The sequence below is a fragment of the Aegilops tauschii genome, chromosome 7, assembly GCF_002575655.3.
Source record: "Aegilops tauschii subsp. strangulata cultivar AL8/78 chromosome 7, Aet v6.0, whole genome shotgun sequence".
Taxonomy (NCBI): Eukaryota; Viridiplantae; Streptophyta; class Magnoliopsida; order Poales; family Poaceae; genus Aegilops; species Aegilops tauschii.
This window is the reverse complement of record NC_053041.3, coordinates 97,922,709-97,944,955: the sequence shown is the minus strand read 5'-3', so window position 1 is coordinate 97,944,955 and position 22,247 is coordinate 97,922,709. Positions and strand designations below refer to the sequence as shown.

The 22,247-nt window shown below is 48.6% G+C and overlaps 2 protein-coding genes across 2 annotated transcripts; both read left to right on the top strand.

The window, feature by feature from the left end:
- Window positions 1-10,836: 10,836 nt before the first annotated feature.
- Window positions 10,837-12,239, top strand: LOC109764869 (uncharacterized). The gene has a single exon (XM_020323652.4). It carries the CDS (start codon window positions 11,207-11,209, stop codon window positions 11,903-11,905), a length of 699 nt encoding a protein of 232 aa, XP_020179241.1. The 5' UTR covers window positions 10,837-11,206; the 3' UTR covers window positions 11,906-12,239.
- A 3,502-nt stretch (window positions 12,240-15,741) lies between these two features.
- On the top strand, window positions 15,742-21,969 carry LOC109764866 (subtilisin-like protease SBT4.3). The gene is made up of 10 exons (XM_020323649.3): window positions 15,742-15,852; window positions 15,924-16,033; window positions 16,173-16,264; window positions 19,476-19,713; window positions 19,788-20,292; window positions 20,379-20,440; window positions 20,526-20,747; window positions 20,821-20,932; window positions 21,041-21,239; window positions 21,322-21,969. Exons 1-10 carry the CDS (start codon window positions 15,742-15,744, stop codon window positions 21,867-21,869), a joined length of 2,199 nt encoding a protein of 732 aa, XP_020179238.1. The 3' UTR covers window positions 21,870-21,969.
- The last annotated feature ends 278 nt before the right edge of the window (window positions 21,970-22,247 follow it).

Here is a 22,247-nt window from a genome sequence, read left to right as displayed (position 1 = left end):
TGGGGGCGCGCCTACCCCCCTGGGCGCACCCTCCTGCCTTGTGGAGTTCCAGACTTCGACTCCAAGTCTTCTGGATTGCTTTCGGTCCAAGAAAGATCACCGCGAAGGTTTCGTTCCGTTTGGACTCCGTTTGGTATTCCTTTTTTGCAAAACTCTAAAATAGGAAAAAATACAGAAACTGGCACTGGGCCTCCGGTTAATAGGTTAGTCCCAAAAATAATATAAAATAGCATATTAAAGCCCATTAAACATCCAAAATAGATAAAATAATAGCATGGAACAATCAAAAATTATAGATACGTTGGAGACGTATCAATCATCCCCAAGCTTAATTCCTGCTCGTCCTCGAGTAGGTAAATGATAAAAACAGAATTTTTGATGTGGAATGCTACCTAACATAATTATCAATGTAATTTTATTTATTGTGGCATGAATGTTAATATCCGAAAGATTCAAGACAAAAGTTTAATATTGACATAAAAATAATAATACTTCAAGCATACTAACAAAGTAATCATGCCTTCTCAAAATAACATGGCCAAAGAAAGTTCATCCCTACAAAATCATATAGTTTGGGTATGCTCCATCTTCGTCACACACAATATTCAAATCATGCACAACCCCGGTTTCAGCCAAGCAATTGTTTCATACTTTAGTATTCTCAAAACTTTTTCAACTTTGACGCAATACATGAGCGTGAGCCATGGACATAGCACTATAGGTGGAATAGAATGTGGTTGTGGAGAAGACAAAAAGGAGGTAGATGGCCTCACATCAAATAGGCATATTAATAGGCTATGGAGATCCCCATCAATAGATATCAATGTGAATGATTAGGGATTGCCATGCAACGGATGCACTAGAGCTATAAATGTATGGAAGCTCAACAAAAGAAACTAAGTGGGTGTGCATCCAACTTGCTTGCTCATGAAGACCTAGGGCATTTGAGGAAGCCCATCATTGGAATATACAAGCCAAGTTCAATAATGAAAAATTCCCACTAGTATATGAAAGTGACAACATAAGAGACTCTCTATCATGAAGATCATGGTGCTACTTTGAAGCACAAGTGTGGTAAAAGGATAGTAGCATTGCCCCTTCTCTCTTTTTCTCTCATTTTTTTGTTTTTTGGCCTTTTCTCTTTCTTTTTTGGCATCTTTTTTCTTTTATTTTTTATTTTTTTTCATCCGGAGTCTCATCCCGACTTGTGGGGGAATCATAGTCTCCATTTTCCTTTCCTCACTGGGACAATGCTCTAATAATGAAGATCATCACACTTTTATTTACTTACAACTCAAGAATTACAACTCGATACTTAGAACAAAATATGACTCTATATGAATGCCTCCAGCGGTGTACCGGGATGTGCAATGAATCAAGAGTGACATGTATGAAAGAATTATGAACGGTGGCTTTGCCACAAATACGATGTCAACTACATGATCATGCAAGGCAATATGACAATGATGGAGCGTGTCATAATAAACGGAACGTTGGAAAGTTGCATGGCAATATATCTCGGAATGGCTATGGAAATGCCATAATAGGTAGGTATGGTGGCTGTTTTGAGGAAGGTAAATGGTGGGTTTATGGTACCGGCGAAAGTTGCGCGGTACTAGAGAGGCTAGCAACGGTGGAAGGGTGAGAGTGCATATAATCCATGGACTCGACATTAGTCATAAAGAACTCACATACTTATTGCAAAAATCTACAAGTAATCAAAACCAAGCTCTACACGCATGCTCCTAGGGGAAGGGTTGGGAGGAGTTAACCATCGCGCGGTCCCGACCTCCACACATAAGGAAGCCAATCAAAGAAATACCTCATGCTTCAAATTTGTTACACAACGGTTACCATACGTGCATGCTACGGGACATGCAAACCTCAACATAAGTATTTCTCAAATTCACAATTACTCTACTAGCATGAATCTAATATCACCATCCTCATATCTCAAAACAATCATCAAGCATTAAACTTCTCATAGTATTCAACGCACTTTATATGAAAGTTTTTATTATACCCATCTTGGATGCCCATCACATTAGGACTAGTTTTATAGCCAAAGAAAATTACCATGCTGTTCTAAAGGACTCTCAAAATAATATAAGTGAAGCATGAGAGATCAATAATTTCTATTCAATAAAACCACCACCGTGCTCTAAAAATATATAAGTGAAGCACTAGAGCAAAATTATCTAGCTCAAAAGATCTAAGTGAAGCACATAGAGTATTCTAATAAATTCTGATTCATGCGTGTCTCTCCCAAAAGGTGTGTACAGCAAGGATGATTGTGGTAAACTAGAAAGCAAAGACTCAATATCATGTGGTGAATAAAAATATAGCCTCAAGTAAAGTTACCGATAGACGAAGACTAAAGAGGGGATGCCTTCCGGGGCATCCCCAAGCTTAGGCTTTTGGTTGTCCTTGAATTTTACCTTGGGGTGCCTTGGGCATCCCCAAGCTTAGGCTCTTGCCACTCCTTATTCCAAAATCCATCAAATCTTTACCCAAAAACTTGAAAACTTCACAACACAAAACTTCAACAGAAAATCTCATGAGCTCCGTTAGTATAAGAAAATAAACCACCACTTTGAGGTACTGTACTGAACTCATTCTTTATTTATATTGGTATTAAACCTACTGTATTCCAACTTCTCTATGGTTCATACCCCCCGATACTACTCATAGATTCATCAAAATAAGCAAACACCACAAGAAAAACAGAATCTGTCAAAAACAGAACAGTTTGTAGCAATCTGTAACTTTCGAATACTTCTGTAACTCCAAAAGTCCTGAGAAATTAGGAAGTCCTAAGAATTTTTTTATTAATCTTCTTCAAAAAGAATTAACTGAAAAGCACGTTCCTGTGATTTATGAAAATTATTTTCGTGCGCGCAAAAGTTCCAATTTTTCAGCAAGATCAAATTAACTATCACCGTAGGCTATCCTAAAGGTATTACTTGGCACAAACACTAATTAAAACACAAAACCACATCTAACCATAGGCTAGATTAATTATTTATTACTAAACAGGAGCAAAAAGTGAAGAACAAAAATAAAATTGGGTTGCCTCCCAATAAGCGCTATTGTTTAATGCCCCTAGCTAGGCATTGATAATTTCGATGATGCTCACATGAAAGATAGCAATTGAAACACAAAGAGAGCATCATAAAACATGTGAAAAACACATCTAATTCTAACATACTTCCTATGCATAGGCATTGTATAGGCAAACAAATTATCAAGACAAACAAAAACCACCATATGCAAGGAAGAAGAAAGAAACAATAGCAATCTCAACATGAAGAGAGGTAATTTAGTAACATGAAAATTTCTACAACCATATTTTCCTCTCTTATAATAATTACATGTAGGATCATAAGAAAATTCAATTATATAGCTATCACATAATATTTTCTCAACACGATCCACATGCATGCAAAGTTGACACTCTTCCAAAATAGTGGGATTATCATAAAATAAAGTCATGACCTCTCCGAACCCACTTTTATCAAAAACTTCATAAGATTGAACATTATCCAAATATGTGGGATCCAAAGTTGACACTCTTCCAAACCCACCTTCACTATTCTTGCAAACATTATTATCAATCTCATATTCGTCATGGGGTTTAAATAAATTTTCATGATCATAAGAAGAATCACCCCAATCATGATCATTGCAACAAGTAGTGGACATAGCAAAACTAGCATCCCCAAGGTTAGGGTTTTGAATATTATTAGCACAATTGAAATTAATAGAATTTATAATAACAACATTGCAATCATGCTTTTCATTCAAGGCACTATCATGAATCACTTTATAATTTTCTTCTTTCAACACTTCATCACAATTTTCAGATTCACCAATTTCAAGCAAAACCACATAAAGATAATCTAGTGCACTCAACTCACTAGCAATTGGTTCATCATAATTGGATCTCTTAAAAATATTAGCAAGTGGATGAGGATCCATAAACTTTTAGCAAGTGAAGATGCAAGCAAAAAGAAGGCACATGGTAACACAAGATCGAACGGAAGGAGGGCGAAGAAAAGGCAAAGGTTTTCAAAAATCGTTTTAGAAGTGGGGGAGAGGAAAACGAGAGGCGAATGGAAAATAATGTAATGCGAGGGAGAAGAGTTTATGATGGGTACTTGGTATGTCTTGACTTGGCGTAGATCTCCCCGGCAACGGCGCCAGAAATCCTTCTTGCTACCTCTTGAGCATGCGTTGGCTTTCCCTTAAAGAGGAAAGGGTGATGCAGCAAAGCAGCGTAAGTATTTCCCTCAGTTTTGAGAACCAAGGTATCAATCCAGTAGGAGACAACGCACAAGTCACCTAGTACCTGCACAATCAAGAACCTTGCAACCAACGCGATAAAGGGGTTGTCAATCCCTTCACGGTCACTCCCAAAAGTGAGATCTAATAGAGATAATAAAGTAAATATTTTTGGTATTTTTGTTGTATAGATTGGAAGTAAAGATTGCAAAATAGTAAACGAGATGCGATGTAAATAAAAGAGATGCAATATAATAGGAAAGAGACCCGGGGGCCATAGGTTTCACTAGTGGCTTCTCTCAAGATAGCATGTATTACGGTGGGTGAACAAATTACTGCCGAGCAATTGATAAAAAAATGCATAGTTATGAAGATATCTAAGGCAATGATCATGAATATAGGCATCACGTCCGTGTCAAGTAGACCGAAACGATTCTGCATCTACTACTATTACTCCACACATCGACCGCTATCCAGCATGCATCTAGAGTATTAAGTTCATAAGAACGGAGTAACGCATTAAGCAAGATGACATGATGTAGAGGGATAAACTCAAGCAATATGATATAAACCCCATATTTTTATCCTCGATGGCAACAATACAATACGTGCCTTGCTGCCCCTACTGTCACTGGGAAAGGACACCGCAAGATTGAACCCAAAGCTAAGCACTTCTCCTATTGCAAGAAAGATCAATCTAGTAGGCCAAACTAAACCGATAATTCAAAGAGACTTGCAAAGATATCAAATCATGCATATAAGAATTCAGAGAAGAACCAAATAATATTCATAGATAATCTTGTTCATAAATCCACAATTCATCGGATCTCGGCAAAAACACACCGCAAAAGAGTATTACATCGAATAGATCTCCAAGAACATCGAGGAGAACTTTTTATTGAGAATCAAAGAGAGAGAAGAATCTATCTAGCTAATAACTATGGGCCCGAAGGTCTGTGTAAACTACTCACGCTTCATCGGAAAGGCAATGGTGTTGATGTAGAAGCCCTCCATGATCGATTCCCCCTCCGGCAGATCGCCGGAAAAGGCCCCAAGATGGGATCTCACGGGTACAGAAGGTTGCGGTGGTGGACAAGTGGTTTCGTGGCTCCCCCTGATGTTTCTAGGGTATAAGAGTATATATAGGTGAAAGAAATACGTCGGTGGAGCTACGAGGGGCCCACGAGGGTGGGGGCGCGCCTACCCCCCGGGGCACGCCCTCCTGCCTCGTGGCCTCCTCGTGGAGTTCCAGACTTTGACTTCAAGTCTTCTGGATTGCTTTCGGTCCAAGAAAGATCATCGCGAAGGTTTCATTCCGTTTGGTATTCCTTTTCTGCAAAACTCTAAAATAGGGGGAAAACAGAAACTTGCACTAGGCCTCCGGTTAATAGGTTAGTCCCAAAAATAATATAAAAGAGAATATTAAAGCCCATTAAACATCCAAAACAGATAAAATAATAGCATGGAACAATAGAAAATTATAGATACGTTGGAGACGTATCAATGGCCACAAAGGGTTATGATTCCACCCTCCGATGTTCCGCTTTCAAGAAGTTTGAACAAAGACCAGCGTACACTCCATCGCCGGGGCAACCGAGAGCTCGTCGGGTGATGGACTTCTCCCTGGGGAGTGCAGGAACGGCGACACAGTATTCGACGCGTTCAGCGGCAAGCATGAGCCCGCAAGAACAACAAGAGATCCCTAACAGGGTAGATGCGCATGATGGTTTTGAGGACAATGAGGGTGTGGGTGCTGAGGAGGCGGATGAACAGCTTGCAAAACATGTCAAAGGGCTCTGGTTGAGGCTTGAAAAAGAGAAGCCGGAGTGTAGCAAGGTTCAACAAATGCAGATGCAGTTCGAGGCTAAATCCTCGGATAGGTCAGAGGTCACGCCAAAGCAACAACCTAAGAAGCCGGCGGGGGTGCAAAAAAAGGTGGCGGCGAACAAGAAGCATGGGACGCTGGTGCATAGAGAAGCCCCGCTAGGTCGGGATGACATGATACCTGTGTTGCATGACATTGATAATCTGGAGGTGTCTTTTGGGAGTGCTCGGGAGTCGATGGACTATAATGATTCTGTGCTGGGCAAGAGGCAGATGGAGAGTTTGAAGGGCCGACACTTGCTAGCACATGACGCTAATGCGGTGGTGCCGTTCGAGGATGTTTCTGAGGGAGGCGTCCAGAAGAAGGGGAAGGTGGGGGCTCAGAACCTAGAGGATGATGCAAGCAGCAAGGAGCGTGAGGAGGATTTGGAGGCAACCAGCCTTGGGGCCGCTGGTAAGCTGACGGGGCCAAGTGTGGCGCCCCGTCAGTCGCAATGAATTGCTTATTCTGGAACTGTCGAGGGGCAGGGAACTCTTGTACAGTTCGTGACCTCCAGGCTCTTTGTAGAGCTCATTCCCCAAAGTTGGTGTTTTTGTGTGAAACTAGACAACCAAAGCATAAAATGATGAGAGTGCGGAATAGATTAGGTCTCAAAGCTTTTGAGGGCTTTACTAGCCAGGGAAAGAGTGGTGGCTTAGCTTTGTACTGGGATGAATCTTTGGCTGTCAATGTCATTGATATAAATGAAAGATGGATTGATGCGTATGTGAGACTTTCTGATGATGAACCGATGTGGCAGGTAACGTTTGTATATGGAGAACCAAGGGTCGAAAACATACACCTAATGTGGGAGAGTTTATGCAGGCTAAGAGGTACGGCAGACATTCCGTGGCTGGTGGTAGGGGATTTCAACGAGGCTATGTGGGATTTTGAGCACTTGTCTTATACTCCTCGGCCCCGGAACCAGATGGTCGCCTTTAGGGAATGCCTAGAGGACTGCCAGCTTGTGAACTTGGGATTCTCGGGGCACCCATTCACATATGATAACAAGCGCAGTGGGCGTGCCAATGTTCAGGTGCGCCTGGACCGGGTTGTGGCAGACAGCCTTTGGCGTGACCTGTTCCCGGAGTGTGAAGTGGCACACCTCACGTCTCCCAGCTTCGATCATTTCCCTATTATCCTCCGGTGTGTAGGGAGACCCGGGTGCGCACCAGAAAAACACGAAGGTATGAAGTCATGTGGGAAAGGGAACCGGCGCTGGCGGAGATTGTGGCGGAGGCATGGGGGGTAGCTGGTGAAAAAGGTAATCTGGGCAACATTTGCTCGGCACTCCGGTCAATACTGCTAGCGCTACACAAATGGATCAATAAGAAGTTAGGAAACATCACGAAAGAAATTGAGAAGTCCAGAACGAGATTAGAGGAGCTCACTAACATGAATGCAGACCGGAATGAGATACGCAGGGAGTCTGACCATATGAATGAACTGCTTTATAAGGAGGAAATGATGTGGCTCCAACGCTCGCGAGTGGAATGACTGAAACATGGTGACCGCAACACAAAGTTCTTCCATCGGAAGGCTGTGTGGAGAGTGCACAAGAACAAGATCAAAGGGCTGATTGATGCCAACGACAACTACCAAACAGATCATCGTGTCATGTCAGGTATGGCGCTCGCATATTTTCGAAATCTTTTTGAGGCTGACAAAACCCTCCAACCTGAGACTGTAGTGCCGCTGTTTGAGGAGGTGATTCCTGCCGAGGTGAATGACAAGCTTTGTGCCCTGTTTTCTGAAAAGGAGATCAGTGACGCTTTATTCCAGATTGGCCCCCTCAAGGCGCCAGGACCGGATGGCCTCCTGGCCAGATTCTTTTAGCGCCATTGGAGCATACTCAAAGAGGATATCATCACGACAGTAAGTGAGTTCTTCGCCACGGGTATAATGCCGGAGGGAGTGAATTCAACCACTATTGTCCTCATTCCCAAGGTGGATAACCCAAAGATGATGACGGAGTTCAGGCCTATCAGTTTATGTAATGTGGTGTACAAAATCATCTCGAAGTGTTTGGTCAACCGTCTCAGGCCTATCCTTGGTGAGGTGGTGTCCGAGGAGCAGAGTGCTTTCATGCCAGGGAAGCTCATCACTGATAATGCCCTCATTGCATTTGAATGCACACACTATATAAGGCAGGAGAAGGATCCGGACATGAGTTTTTGTGCTTATAAACTGGACTTGTCAAAAGCATATGATAGAGTGGATTGGAGATTTCTTGAGCAAGTGATGCAGAGAATGGGTTTCATGAGCCAATGGGTGAAGTGGATCATGGCATGTGCCACCTTGGTTCGGTATTGTGTTAATCTTAACGGAACCCTCTCAGAGTCATTTGCACCGACGCGCGGGCTTCGGCAGGGAGATCCCCTTTCTCCGTTTCTATTCCTCTTTGTTGCTGACGGTCTTGCTGCAATTTTGTGACTGAAAGTGCAGGCCCAAGAGATCACTCCAATGAGGGTTTGTCCAAGAGCTCCTGGCATCTCACATCTGTTGTTCGCTGATGACACGTTGCTCTTCTTTCGTGCGTCGGCCCTCGAAGCAAACAATGTCAAGGAAGCGCTGAACGCTTATGCCCACGCTACCAGCCAACTCATCAATCCGAACAAATGCTCCATCCTGTTTGGAGAACACTGCCCAGCCCATATCCGTGAGGAGGTAAAGGAAGTGTTGGGGGTACAGCACCATAGTTTTGAAGATCGCTATCTTGGGCTCCCTACCCCTTCCGGGCGTATGACAAAGGACAAATTCCAGAACTTGCAATAGAAGTAAACAAAGAGAACGGTGGAGTGGATGCAGCACAACTACTGGCACAGAGCGGTAGAGAAGTTTTGATTAAATCGGTGGCTCTGGCGATCCCCACATACATCATGAGTGTGTTCCGTCTCCCTGCTTCTACCTGCGAGGACCTCATGAGGATGATACGCAACTTGTATTGGGGTGTGGAGAAAGGGAAGAAGAAGATGCATTGGAAGGCGTGGACTCATTTGATCAAGCCAAAAGCACAAGGTGGGCTCGGCTTCCGAGACCTACAGCTCTTCAATCAAGCGCTATTGGCACGACAAGGTTGGAGGCTATTGTCCAATCCGGATAGTTTGTGTGCGCGTCTTCTGAAGGCGCGGTACTACCCCAACGGTAGACTTGAGGACACGGTGTTCCCGGCTGGCGCCTCGGCAACATGGCAAGGTGTGCAACATGGGCTGGAGCTGCTGAAAAGAGGTCTTATCTGGCGCGTGGGGAACGGTGAATCCATCCGCATTTGGCGTGATAGCTGGATCCCGAGGAACGGCACCGGTAAAGCAGTCACACCGTAGGGCAGGTGCAGATTGAGGCGGGTGGCGGACCTCCTTGACAACCATGGTGGATGGGGGCCAGTTGTGATCCATCAAGTTTTCTACCCGGTTGACGCGGAGGAGATACTGAAGATTAAAACTTCACCACGCTTGAGTGAAGATATTATTGCATGGGCGCCGGAGAAGAGTGGCAGTTTTACGGTTCGGAGTGCTTATCGACTTGCTCTGGAGGAACGCATGAGGCCTTCATCAGTCGCGGCGAGCAGGGCACCGGACGGGCGACGGGCCGTCTGGTCTTTTATATGGAGGTGCCCTGCTCCTCCTAAGGTGCGCACCTTTGTTTGGATACTCGTCACTGATTGTCTACCCACCTGGGTGAACAAGAAACGCCGGGGTCTTGAGGTTTCTGACTTATGCCCTCTCTGCGCTACCGAGCCAGAGGACACGTTCCACACGTTTTGCAGGAGTCCACGGGCAGTCGGACTATGGCTGGCCAAGGAAGAACACTGGCGCATCCCCGAGGTGAAGGCATTCAGGCGGACGGGGACAGAGTGGCTAGCTCAATGCCTCTGTGACCTGCCGGACCGGGAGTGACTGGAGCTGATGATGCTGCTATATATGGCGCTGCTGGCTTGTTCGGAATGAGCTCACGCACGACAAGCAACCTCCTCCTGTCGAAGCGTCCTGCCGTTTCCTGCTGAGTTACGTGGAATCCATTATCGGCGTGCAGAACCAGCCGGAGGCTGATATGGTGAAGGGCAAGCAGGTGGTGGAAGCGCTGCACACCGGTGCGGCGCCAATACAAGCCCCGACGAGCGCGTGGGCTCCCGCCAGATGGCTTCCCCCTCCTGCAGGCTGGGCCAAGCTGAACGCCGACGGCTCCTTCTGCCCCACGACAGGCACGGCCGGGGCGGGCATGGTGCTCCGAGACAGCTCGGGCACAATCATCTTCTCGTCATGTCGTCAACTACGGAGATGCGTGGATGCACTTGAAGCTGAGCTGGCTGCGTGCATGGAGGGCCTAAACCTAGCGCTCCCATGGACGCCTCTGCCGGTGGAGATTGAGACCGACTGTCTTGTCGGAATCAATATGTTGAGGGGCGACACTATGGATCGATCTCGCTTTGCTATGCTGATAGACCAGACCAGATGTCTCATGAGGGGAGGAAGAGATACGAGACTAGCTCACATCTCGCACGATCAAAATAAAGTTAGCCATTTCCTTGCAAACTTTGGTAGAGTAGAAGAGCGCACTGTTGTGTGGCTCGGTTCCGGTCGAGGCGATGTTCCATATCTTTGTAAGCAAGACTATTAGTTTGTGTAATCAATAGAAACTTTACCCTCCGAAAAAAAAAAGGTATCGCTCCGGTAAACAACTTTTTTCGTACACGTTGACTGTCGAATACAGCACGAATCTCGTTACTCCATCCCGCGGCAGCAACATACCCGGTGAAAACCGGTTCAGCTAGAATTTCATTTCTCCACGGGAGCGGCAGCGCGGCACGCCGTTGCCGGCAAACCAGATCCACCCTCGCGCTCGCTCCCCTCCAACCATCCACCAACCTCCTCCCCCCAATCATGCTCACATCAGGACGCACCTTCGTACATCGCTCCACACCAGCCACCAGCAGCCAGCAGCCAGCCATTTCCCCTGCTACTGTGCTAGCATAGCTTGTACTAAACCCTCGTCCCGTGCACACCGTCACGCCGCTCGTGCGTCCCGCCTACACACCTGAGCTAGGGAGCGAGCGAGGGAGGGATGGACTGGTACGAGTGGCTGCGCAGGGCGGGGCTCGGCGAGGACCTGGCCGCCGAGTACGCGCTCCTCTTCGCGCGCAACGAGCTCGGCGCCGCCGACGTCCGCCACCTCGACCACGCCTTCCTCGCCACCATGGGCGTCGCCGTCGCCAAGCACCGCCTCGAGATCCTCAAGCTCGCCCGGAAGGAGTCCTCCGCCTCGGCCGCCATCACCGTCCTGCCGTGGCGCGCCACCAGGCTGCTCGCCGCGGCCGCGCAGCGGTCCGCGCGCTCCCTGGCCGGCTGCCTCCGCTCGGCCGCGCGCCGGGGCAGGTCCAAGGCCGCCGTCGCGCCGCGCCCGCTGGCGCTCTGCCACCAGGGCGTGGCAGGGCCGGCGCGGTGGAAGGGCGCGCCGACGGCCGCGGACGGCCGGGAGGTCACGAAGAGGAAGCTGGCGGCTCTCCTGACGCGCGTGGGCAAGCCCATGCACACTCTCACGAACAGCGCCCAAAAGCCAACAACGAAGAAAGGCGCCGTCGCGTCGCCGACGACGTACATGGCCACGGCGATCGTGGCCGGGTGCTTCGCGAGCACGGAGACCTGCGACAGCGACTACGACGCCGACGACGATGAGGACGAGGACGCCGAGATGGGCGACGGCGGCGGCGAGGACCCGGAGACGCCGTGGGAGTCCATGTTCCAGGATCTGAATCCCACCTAGGCGAGCCGCGCATGCGTGCGTCAGAAAAAGACACGTCCATCCATCCATCCATGGTGCACCGGCCGGCCAGTGGCTCAGTGGTGGTCACTGCACTACTAACCACTCGCCAGTGGCGCCGCTGCTACGTCTGTAAGACTGTGTATACATGTGCGTCCTGTAAAATCTTGTGTTGTGTGTTTAATCTACCACTAACAGCGTTGCAATGCATATTTGAGCTCATTTTGTTTGAGCCCCTTCTTGATTCTGAAGCTAGGATCCTGTAGCATTTTGTTGCTTATGCTTTAATGGTATTGGATGTAGCACATTAATACAGTCATGAGTGTGGTTTTAAGTACGAGTAAGAGCATCTGCCAAGGACAACTGGCTAGGGCCAACAGTATTATTGATAGTGTGATCTACCCATGTTCACACGCAAAACAGAGCAAAACAAGCCGGGGGGTGGCGACAAACGGAAAGTTCAGATCTGAGCAATTTGGCACTGTGTTGACTAGTGCATCATTCATTGGTTGAGTGGACGAAAGGTACTGACAGTCTTTTCATCCATCGAGGCAGGCAACACCTCGTGCTGTGCAAAGATAGATCTACCGGCCTCGGTGAAGTTTTTTAGCGAGAGAGATGTGCCGGCATCCGTGCCGCTTTACTACGTGTCCTACTCTGCTTGATTTTGAACGTCTGTCTCTTGAAATGCAAAATAATCACAGTAAGGACTAAATGTAGGGAGGAGGATTTGGAGCACTCGGGTGGGCGATCGTTTTCTTTCTTCCTACGGAAGAAGGAGGATCCTTTGGCTAGGGTTTCTCGTGCCTCCCGTCGGTGCCGTCGCCGGTCTACCTCGTCTCATGTTGTCTTGGGGCCATAGGAGGCGTGGTGGATACCGGCCCTTGCCGGCGGGAGGTCTTTGTTTTTTCATATATTTTTTTTGAGTTTTTTTAGGGTTTGTGTTCTGCTTAGAGAGGCGAGGCGGCAACAGCTCTCTGAAGAAGGTATAAAGTTCTCCCCACCTAGTCCTTGTCCCGGTGGTGTTTCTAGCATCATCGGAGGACGTGTGGAGATTTGTTTTCGACGGATCTCACGGGATTAGGTCGGTGTTTGTCTTTGGTGGATCCACATGGATCATGTCTTCGTTCGTCTGTGTTCGTGTATCTACAGGTTGGATCCTTCCGATCTACGCTTCTCTTTATCGGCGGCAGTTGCTGTTCTGGTGTGTTGGTCCTTTCGATTACCCACGTCTCGACATCCTCCTTTGGGGTGCCGGGGAGGTGGCCTGCGCCGGCAATTCGACACACCTCGGCCCCACCCACTTCGTAGACATAATTGTGGCATGAGCAAGGAGCTAGGAAAAAATACTTTTGCCATAATCCGAAGTGGACCTCACAACCCAGGAAGGCCTCGCAAAGGGCAACAAACCCCGCTATGTGGAGAACGGGATTTGGGGCCAGATGGTGGAGTTGGATCCCGTAGAACGCCAAGAGGCCCCTGAGGGAGGGGTGGATAGGGAAGCGGAGGCCTCGAAGAAGGAAGGGGATGAAACAAACCCGCTCCTCTCCATGGGGAGTTGGGTAGTTATCGTTGATAACCCCTATGTCTGTGGGCTGCAGCCCGGGGCGGAAGGATACGAAATCTGGATCGGGCAAGTACCCTTGAGTGGCGAGGCGATTGAGCTTCATTGGGGTAACAGAGCAACTCTTGCAATCTCCTTGGTGGCGGCCGTTAGGGCGCTTCGATGAGCCAGGGGCATCTGCCATTCTTGAAGCTATGAAAGCAAGGCCGGAGGGAGAAAGTTGCTAGCGATAGGGAAGAAGCAGGCAGGGTTAAACATATCGCGCCCCCCCCCCAATCACCATTTATTTACCACGATGGGACGTTTGAGTCCCCAATAGTTACTCCGCTTGTTCCCCAGGAGTCAAGCATTAATAAATGAACACAGATCAAGGAAGGATCGTCAGGCCCACCACGTTCCCCATTAGCGGGCATATCGAGGTGTCGGGCCAAAAAATCACCAAGGGTCATAGGAAGTTCTCGGAAAATAAAACTTCCCTCCCAAGGAATTGACCTCGGAAAATTTTCATAGTATTCTTGAAAACAACGGGCCGGTTACACGATAACCCGAATAACCAAGGCACATTAAAGCCGGGGAAATGGGGTCTTGTTGAAAGATATCTCCTGTTACCTTATGAAGCACATGGTCGCAATTGGGAAGGCCAGAAAAACCTCGGAGCCGAGCATGACCTCGGAATCAAAAGCCAACGTGGTGGATGGAACTCGCCAACGAAGCCGAAGACTCAAGCTTACAAGGTTATCCCAATGAAGATCCCCGATGTCCTCAGCTTGAAGGCTAGTTCGGGGCCTATTGTTGGTGTCCTAGATTAGGGGGTGCTTGCCACGTCGGCCCGTCGGTTATGGGCCGGTCCGAGGACCCACCGAAGATTGATGAATGGGCTATGTTGGCCCTGGCGCTCGGCGTAATCAATATGTAAATCTTCTGGCTTGGAGTACACTTCAAGCATATTTGAATGATCGGCATGCTTATCCCTACCTAGATTGCAACTGGCCGTGTGTAAACCCTAGGTACCCTCGGCGTCTATATAAGCCGTGGGGCTTAGTCTGTAGAGGCACAGTTGCAAGGTTTAGAGCTTGGAACATCTTCATACGGTCTCGAGATAGATCATACTGTACTTTGTACCCCATCACAATCAATATATAAGAAGCAAGACGTAGGCTTTTACCTTATCAAGAGGGCCCGAACCTGGGTAAAACATCGTATCCCTATTTCTCCTGTTACCATCTAGCTCAGATCACCAAGCTTGGGACCCTCTACCTGAGATTTGCCGATTTTAACACCGACAGTCGTGCTAAGTCCCCATAGGACCAGCGCACCAGAACAACAACCGCCGTCTATGAAGAGAAGTGTAGATCGGAAGGAACTAACTTGCAGACACATAGATATTGACAAACTAAGACCGGATCCAAGAGGATCCACTGACGACCAACGCCGACCGGATCCAACGAGATCCATCGAAGACACACCTCCAAACGCCCTCTGATGACGCTAAAAGCACCGCTGGGATGGGGGCTAGGCAGAGAGAACCTCACTCCATCTTCAGGAAGCCGCTCTCACCTCGTCTTCCTGAGCGTGTCACGAACCCTAACAAGATTTTAAAAAACACTTAAAATCGGAGCCCTCCCTCCAGCAAGGGTCGGGATCCACCGCACCTGCATGGTCCTAGGACTAGAGGAGACGAGGTGGACCGGCGGCGGTGCCGGCAACAGGCAGGGGAAAATCTAGATGAGTGCACTTGGGTCGCAACGAGCGAAGGGGTACGGAGCGAACGATGATATGACAAGTATGCTTAGCTTAATTAAGTTATGTGGGTGTTTAACCCCATTTTCAATCAGGAACCTAATATGACTTAGCATAGTATACATACCATTTCCGGTATGAACAAGGGCTGGGATTTCAGTTTATTATCTGCTGTTCTTCTTCTTATTCCGGATCTGATCCATTCCTATCCTAAAAGCGTTTAATTCTTTTAAGAAAAAATGCCGCTCGACAACAAGCCATCGCAAATTTAACTTCATGGTCTAGGACAGCATCCGGGCGTACGCACCAAGGACCAACTTACCGTTTTAGCGTTTATATTCGCCAGAAAACGCCAAGAAACCCTCCGGTGCAAGCGAGACTATACGGTGATCACTGATCACGTAGCAGCATAATCCAGTGGGGCGGCAAGCGCTTGCCGTCGACGTATCCGAAGCTGCCATGCCTTACTACGCGCTATACAAATACTACGCTCCCGGCGTTGTCCAAAATACGGCGCCAAACGCACACGCGTACGATGGCCGGCGCCGCCGCGATCAAGGCTGCCATCGCTGCCGTCTTCTTCCTCTCGGTGACCGGCCTGCATGCTTCCGATCACGGCGATGGCGGCGACGACGACGAGAGACAGGTCGGATCACGCGCATTAGTTTTCTTCGGGCAAATCACTCGTAAGAACATGGAATTCTGTCGTGCGTGCAGGTATACATCGTGTACATGGGGCATCCACCGGCAGGGGAGGAGAAGACGGCCGGCGGCTTCTCCGTTGCCCACCACGAGCTGCTGAGCCGGGCCCTCGACCTCGATCACAGGTCAGGATAAATCCTTATTTCCAAAATCTTGGTCAACTTACACGTCACAAAATGACAAAACCCATTTCTGAACTACACCAATGAGGCAATCACACGTAAGGAAGTGACTGAATCTGTGTACTATGTATATGGATTGCAGCTCCGCTCACGAGAGGATCATCTACAGTTACCAGAGGACCCTGAATGGATTTGCAGCAAGACTCACAAAAGACGAGAAAGAAAAGCTCTCTAGTACGCTCACCAAGCCACTATGCCATCTAATTCAGAAGGATTGTTACCATTTTCTTGGACAAATTGTTCTCTTCTTTCTTCTTCCTTCCATCTCTTGGCATCCGAGATCGCTTCTATATCATCCAGAGGACTGCCATGAAATGCTACCTAGCCCAGAGGGAGGGTTTTTTTCTTTGTGTTCCCCGCGCTTGGAGGAACACCGGCATGGCATGCAAAGGGTGGCGAACAAATCTATATAGGGAGCTGCGCCGCCATTCACAAGCATGTCATGATCATTGATGGGTGGAGATCCAAGCCAAACAATGAGATAGGAGAGGCGACGGTAGTTGTTAAGATTAGGAGGCGCGGGAGCATAAGATGAATCCGGTAGCGGGGGAGCCACTGGACATACATAGAAGCTGGCATGGGAGGTGGCGAGAAGAGAGATTTCATTGGCCTTTGGAGGAGGGATTTGGAGAAAGAGGGAGCAAGTGGAGGAAGCTAGTCAGGGTATCGACGCCGGCATGGACCGAGCTGCTATACAAGCACTGGGTCTAGATGAACCAATGGAACTTATCATAGCTTCATTAGATCTTTGTTTTTTTTTATGAAGAAAAGGCAGTGCCCAACTTTATACTATTAGAAAACCACAAAGGCAAAGCAGCCAAACATAGCAAGATCACAAGGGATCTTAAAGCAAATAGGTTCAGTTTTTTTTTTTTTTTGAGGGGTAGCATATAGGTTAAGTACATCCAAGATAGGAGCAACAACATGACCCAACAAAACATGCTTCTAAGGGGCATTTGTGCAAGTGCGGACCTTAGCCCGATGCTTAGGCCCAAACTTATGAAAAAAATCATAGAAAGTAATAGCGCAAAGCCCACATACATGGCCCAGTTAGGGGCTCAACCCGTTTCTAGGTTTCGCCCCTGCATTTGTGGGCGTTTTCGAAGGTCGAAAAATAGCAAGCGAAAATTCAATCTTGATGGCCATGCCAGTGCATGCATTCCAATCTCTAGCAAGTGGCTTCCACTAATGAAGCAACGCATCCATTTTGAAAAGACCAAATGAGTAGGGAACATAGCTTCAATAGTAAACTTCTTCCTAGTAGCCCAAAAAAACCTAGGTTTGGGCACCAACACCTATCTAAACTAGGTGTTTAGTTTGTCTAGTCATACTAGAAATCGGGGCTAACAAGAGGGCAACCTTTTTGGGTTTCATTCAACCATGACCGCACTCAACTCCACATGAATTGGGTTAGGACCCACAATTCAAAAATATGGTCAACATCTTCATCACCCCGCAAAAAGAGCACACAACATTAGCATTAACATGTTTGCTAGATGGCAAGCTTAGCATCACCAAATCTGTTGCCATTGGAAAAACCTTGATTTCTAAGAGGAATACAAGCCTCTAAGGCCTCATTTGGTTACGCAGGATCCCCCCGGGAACCCCGTCGAAAACCAGGGTGCACAATCCACAGGGCAAGTCAGCCCGGGGAAAGCCCACGACGCATTTGGTCACTGGCCCGCCACGGTTTCCCTCCCCCATCCGCGTCGTTTCAACGGGGAAACAATCCACACCTGTAGGGTTCGGGCAGAAAACCCTCGAGGCAACAGCGCGGCGCTTCTCGATCTCCTTCGCTAGCGATCCCACTTCCTCTGCCAACTGTTCCACGGCGATGGCTTTCTCTTCCCTCCGCGGGCGGATCTTGCAACGAGCGTTTCTATAGTATTTCTACTCCCTTTTCCCTTGGTCTCCAAACAGCAACAAAGTTTTTCCCAGGGATCCGATCTGAGCAGGGAAATTGCCCGTTGGGGGTTTATTGCCCAGGTTTTAACATCACTGACAACCAAACAAACCCTAAACTGCTTGGAAAACCGGAGGGTCCTTGACAAACAAGAGCATACATGCACCTTGTGGTATAAGTTGTCGTAGATGAACCAGGCCACATAACAAGGTCAGTTCCATTACTTAATTGTTGTGGCAACTCTGCAATAAGGTTTTGCCTAGTTATCGTGCCCTTTGGGTGTCTTTTCTCAAAAAAGAGAGGAAAATGGGTCTAACCTTGATCAAAAATCCTTCTTTGAAATACTACTCTCATGAAAGACCAGTGAACTTTGTCATATGGTTTTTTAGGAACTTATGTTAGGATGATCCTATTGTTCCCTCAACAGTGAAGATCGTGAAACGATCGCCTGGAGAAATAAGAACCCTGTCCAAAATATTAACGCCCAACACAATCTAAGTTGGAAAAATGGTTTATGAGCTACTCCCTCCGTCCCATAATATAAAAGCATTTTTGACACTACACTAGTGTAAAAAACGCTCTTATATTATGGGACGGAGGGAGTACCAGAGAAAGGCGAAACACTTATCCATTCGAAAAGAATTTAAAGATAACATTAAAAAAACTATTGGCTCAAATTGGCTAATGTTGTCCGCACATGTGCCTTTGGAATAGGGCGAGGATAGCAAAGCTAAACCATTTAATGTCCCTCGATAAGGGATCATACGGTAAATCATCTCTTTCAGGATTTCTGAAAAATTCTTTTCTGCCATTGGTTCTTGATCTAATGGTCCATAGGTTCAATCGTTGACGCACTAAAAATGAGGTTGAGTTCAAATATATCGCTCTGATGTTGGATAAAAGCAATTCTACCACTTAGTCGTCAATCCTATCATGTATGTTTGTCTCCCAGGTATATGTTTAGTATTGGTCATTATTGGGAGAAATATTGCTTTGTGCTTTATCAGCCCATTAATCACATTTATGCCATGCATGCATGCTTTTGCCAAAGATTGCATTCTCCCCGCAAAAAAAAAAAAGATTGCATTCTCCACTCATCACACCATGCTAATTTCACCCTCGCGTGCTTTTTCATTTGATTTCCAATTTTGAATCTATTTTCTTTGCAGTGAAAGTCTAATTTATGTTTCATTTGCATATCTGTGTTCCTTGCAACATGAACTTTGAAACGAGACCACTCTTCAATATATTTTGACGGGTTTTAAATTTGATTTCCGAAACATGGTGAAACTAAGTGATGCACTCTAGAACACGAAAAAACCTGATGAAACTTGATAAGAATGAAGGATAATTACATATTTGTAAATTGAGTTTCTGCCAAGTTTTACCAAGTTCCATAGGCATCAGCTTGATGCCCATTGGCACACAACGTAACATTATGATACACTGCGATGAATGCACTGCACGGCTTTTACCTGCCAGGCATGGAGTGTGTGGTGTCAATCTTTCCAAGCAGGACGCGCCAGCTTCTCACGACAAGATCATGGGACTTCCTAGGCTTCCCTAAGACGGCAAAGCGAAGCCTGGAGCTCGAGGGAGACGTCATCGTCGGCATGCTCGATACGGGCGTGTGGCCGGACTCCCCCTCCTTCTCCGACGAGGGCTTCGGGCCGCCGCCCAGCAGATGGAAGGGCGCCTGCCTTAACTTCACCTGCAATAAGTACGCCCTTTCTTCTTGCATGCCATTCACTCCGGCGTGCTCCTGGCTGACCATGTGCCGTCGACGTGTCGCAGCAAGATCATCGGTGCTCGCGCGTACAACCACGGATCGTCCACCGCCGGGCTGTCGCCGGTGGACACCGATGGCCACGGTACCCACACGGCGTCAACGGTGGCCGGCCGGGCGGTGGGAAACATCAGCCTCGGCGGCCTGGCCGCGGGCACGGCCCGGGGCGCCGTGCCGGGCGCCAGGCTCGCCATCTACAAGGTCTGCTCGGACGACGGCTGCAGCGACGCGGACATGCTGGCGGCGTTCGACGACGCCGTGGCCGACGGCGTCGACCTGATCTCCTTCTCCATCGGGGACGACCTGCCGGCCCAGTACTTCGAGGACGCGGCCGCGATCGGCTCGTTCCACGCCATGAAGGCCGGGGTGCTCACGTCGGCCGCGGCAGGGAACTCCGGGCTGGAGAGCGGGCGCGTCTGCAACGTCGCGCCGTGGATTCTGTCCGTCGCCGCCAGTAGCACCGACCGCCGGCTCGTCGACAAGCTGGTGCTCGGAAACGGCAAGACCATCGTGGTAAGCGAGGCGTCAGCTGATCTACCCACTGAAACTCAGACATCATCCTGCTCAAGGTGGACTTCTACCATGTTCTTGTGACGCAGGGGGCCTCCATTAACATCTTCCCGGAGCTAAAGGATGTTCCATTTGTTTTTCCAATCAATGGGTAATACAGCCTTAGCTAAAGAAACAGATTATTAGTAAGTATTATTTGTACAATTACGTGATGTTATTCGTATACCGTGATGCAGTTCTTGTGAAGCAGAATCGCTGGCCGTGGCGGGACGGTCATACAAGGGGAAGATCCTGCTCTGCGCCTTGCCCAGCAACGGCAGCGGGCCGGTGACCGTCGGCGCTGCCGGCGCGGTCATCGGCACCGACCAGCCCGACATCGCGTTTTCGCTGCCCCTCCCCGCCGTCATGGTTAGCCAGGCCCAGTTCACTAGAATCATGGCCTACGTCAACAGAACACGGTATGTCCCGTAGACAAAAATGTACTGTATTTTGCAGGGCTGAAATGGTGAAATCTCATGATGTGTTCTTCAGGAATCCTGTGGGCACCATCCTCGCCAGCGAGTCGGCCTTCGATTCTGAAGCCCCCATCGTGGCCAGTTTCTCCTCTCCAGGTCCAAACATGATCACCCCTTCGATCTTGAAGGTTGTCAGATCATCAGCCATGCTGCACAGTAAATAAACGGATTAATTACAGTTGAGAAGGATGGCCAGATCTGGGGCTCATGCATTTTGTATGGTCATTGCACTGCAGCCTGACCTGTCGGCGCCGGGGATCGACATCCTGGCGGCGTGGTCACCACTGTCGCCGGTGTCCGGGAGGAGCGTGGCGTACAGCATCGACTCGGGAACGTCCATGGCGTGCCCGCATGCGACCGGCGCCGCGGCCTACGTCAAGTCCTTCCACCCCGACTGGTCGCCGGCGATGATCATGTCGGCTCTCATCACCACAGGTAATCTCAACTAGTTAACCCGCTCTCTCACGGCCTCCATCCGCATCATACTCACTTGGACGACGCCGGCGTTTGGGTGCAGCGACTCCGATGAACTCGTCACGCAACCGCGGCGGCGGCGAGCTCACCTACGGCGCGGGGCAGCTGAACCCGGTGCGGGCGCCGGACCCGGGCCTCGTGTACGACGCGCGCGAGGGCGACTACGTGCGCATGCTGTGCGCCCAGGGGTACAACTCCACGCAGCTCCAGCTCGTCACCGACTCAGACGACGCCGCGCCCTGCCGCGGCGGCCGGAGAGGGTCCGCGGCCGACCTCAACTACCCGACCATGGCGGTCCACGCCGCACCGGGGAAGAACTTCAGCGCGCACTTCCCGCGCACCGTCACCAACGTCGGCGTGCCCGGGTCGGTGTACGTTGCCAAGCTCGTCAGCTCGCGGCCTGAACTCGTCCGCGTCGCTGTTTCGCCGAGGAGGCTGGTGTTCAGCCAGCTGGGTCAGAGGCTGTCGTTCACCGTGACGGTCTCCGGCGTGTTGGGTGGGGCGAACGAGTTCGTGTCGGCGGCCGTCGTGTGGTCCGACGGGGATCGGCATGTGAGGAGCCCGGTGATTGTTCATACTGTGGATGTTTAATTGGAGATTTGGGTGGTGGGGTGAAAGGAATAATTCGTTTCGTCGGATAAATTTAGGTTTTGTACAACAGTTTGTCTAATTCACATCTAGATGTTTTTTTAAGGATGTCACATTTAAAACTCCCATAAATATATAATGCAGCAACAAAAAACAAAAAAACAAAAATAAAAAATAGACCACAAACAGAGTGGACATGAGCTTAGATGTGACATAACTATGTCACATCTAGATGTGTCCTATACACACCCTTTGTACAAATACAAAGTGGGCTTAAGAATAATTCCAGATTCACTTCATGCACAGGCAATGGACTGGTCTCGTTTTTTTTTCCTGATAAAAGAGAGTTTGCCTCCCCAATTTCATTTAGAGAAATCAAAT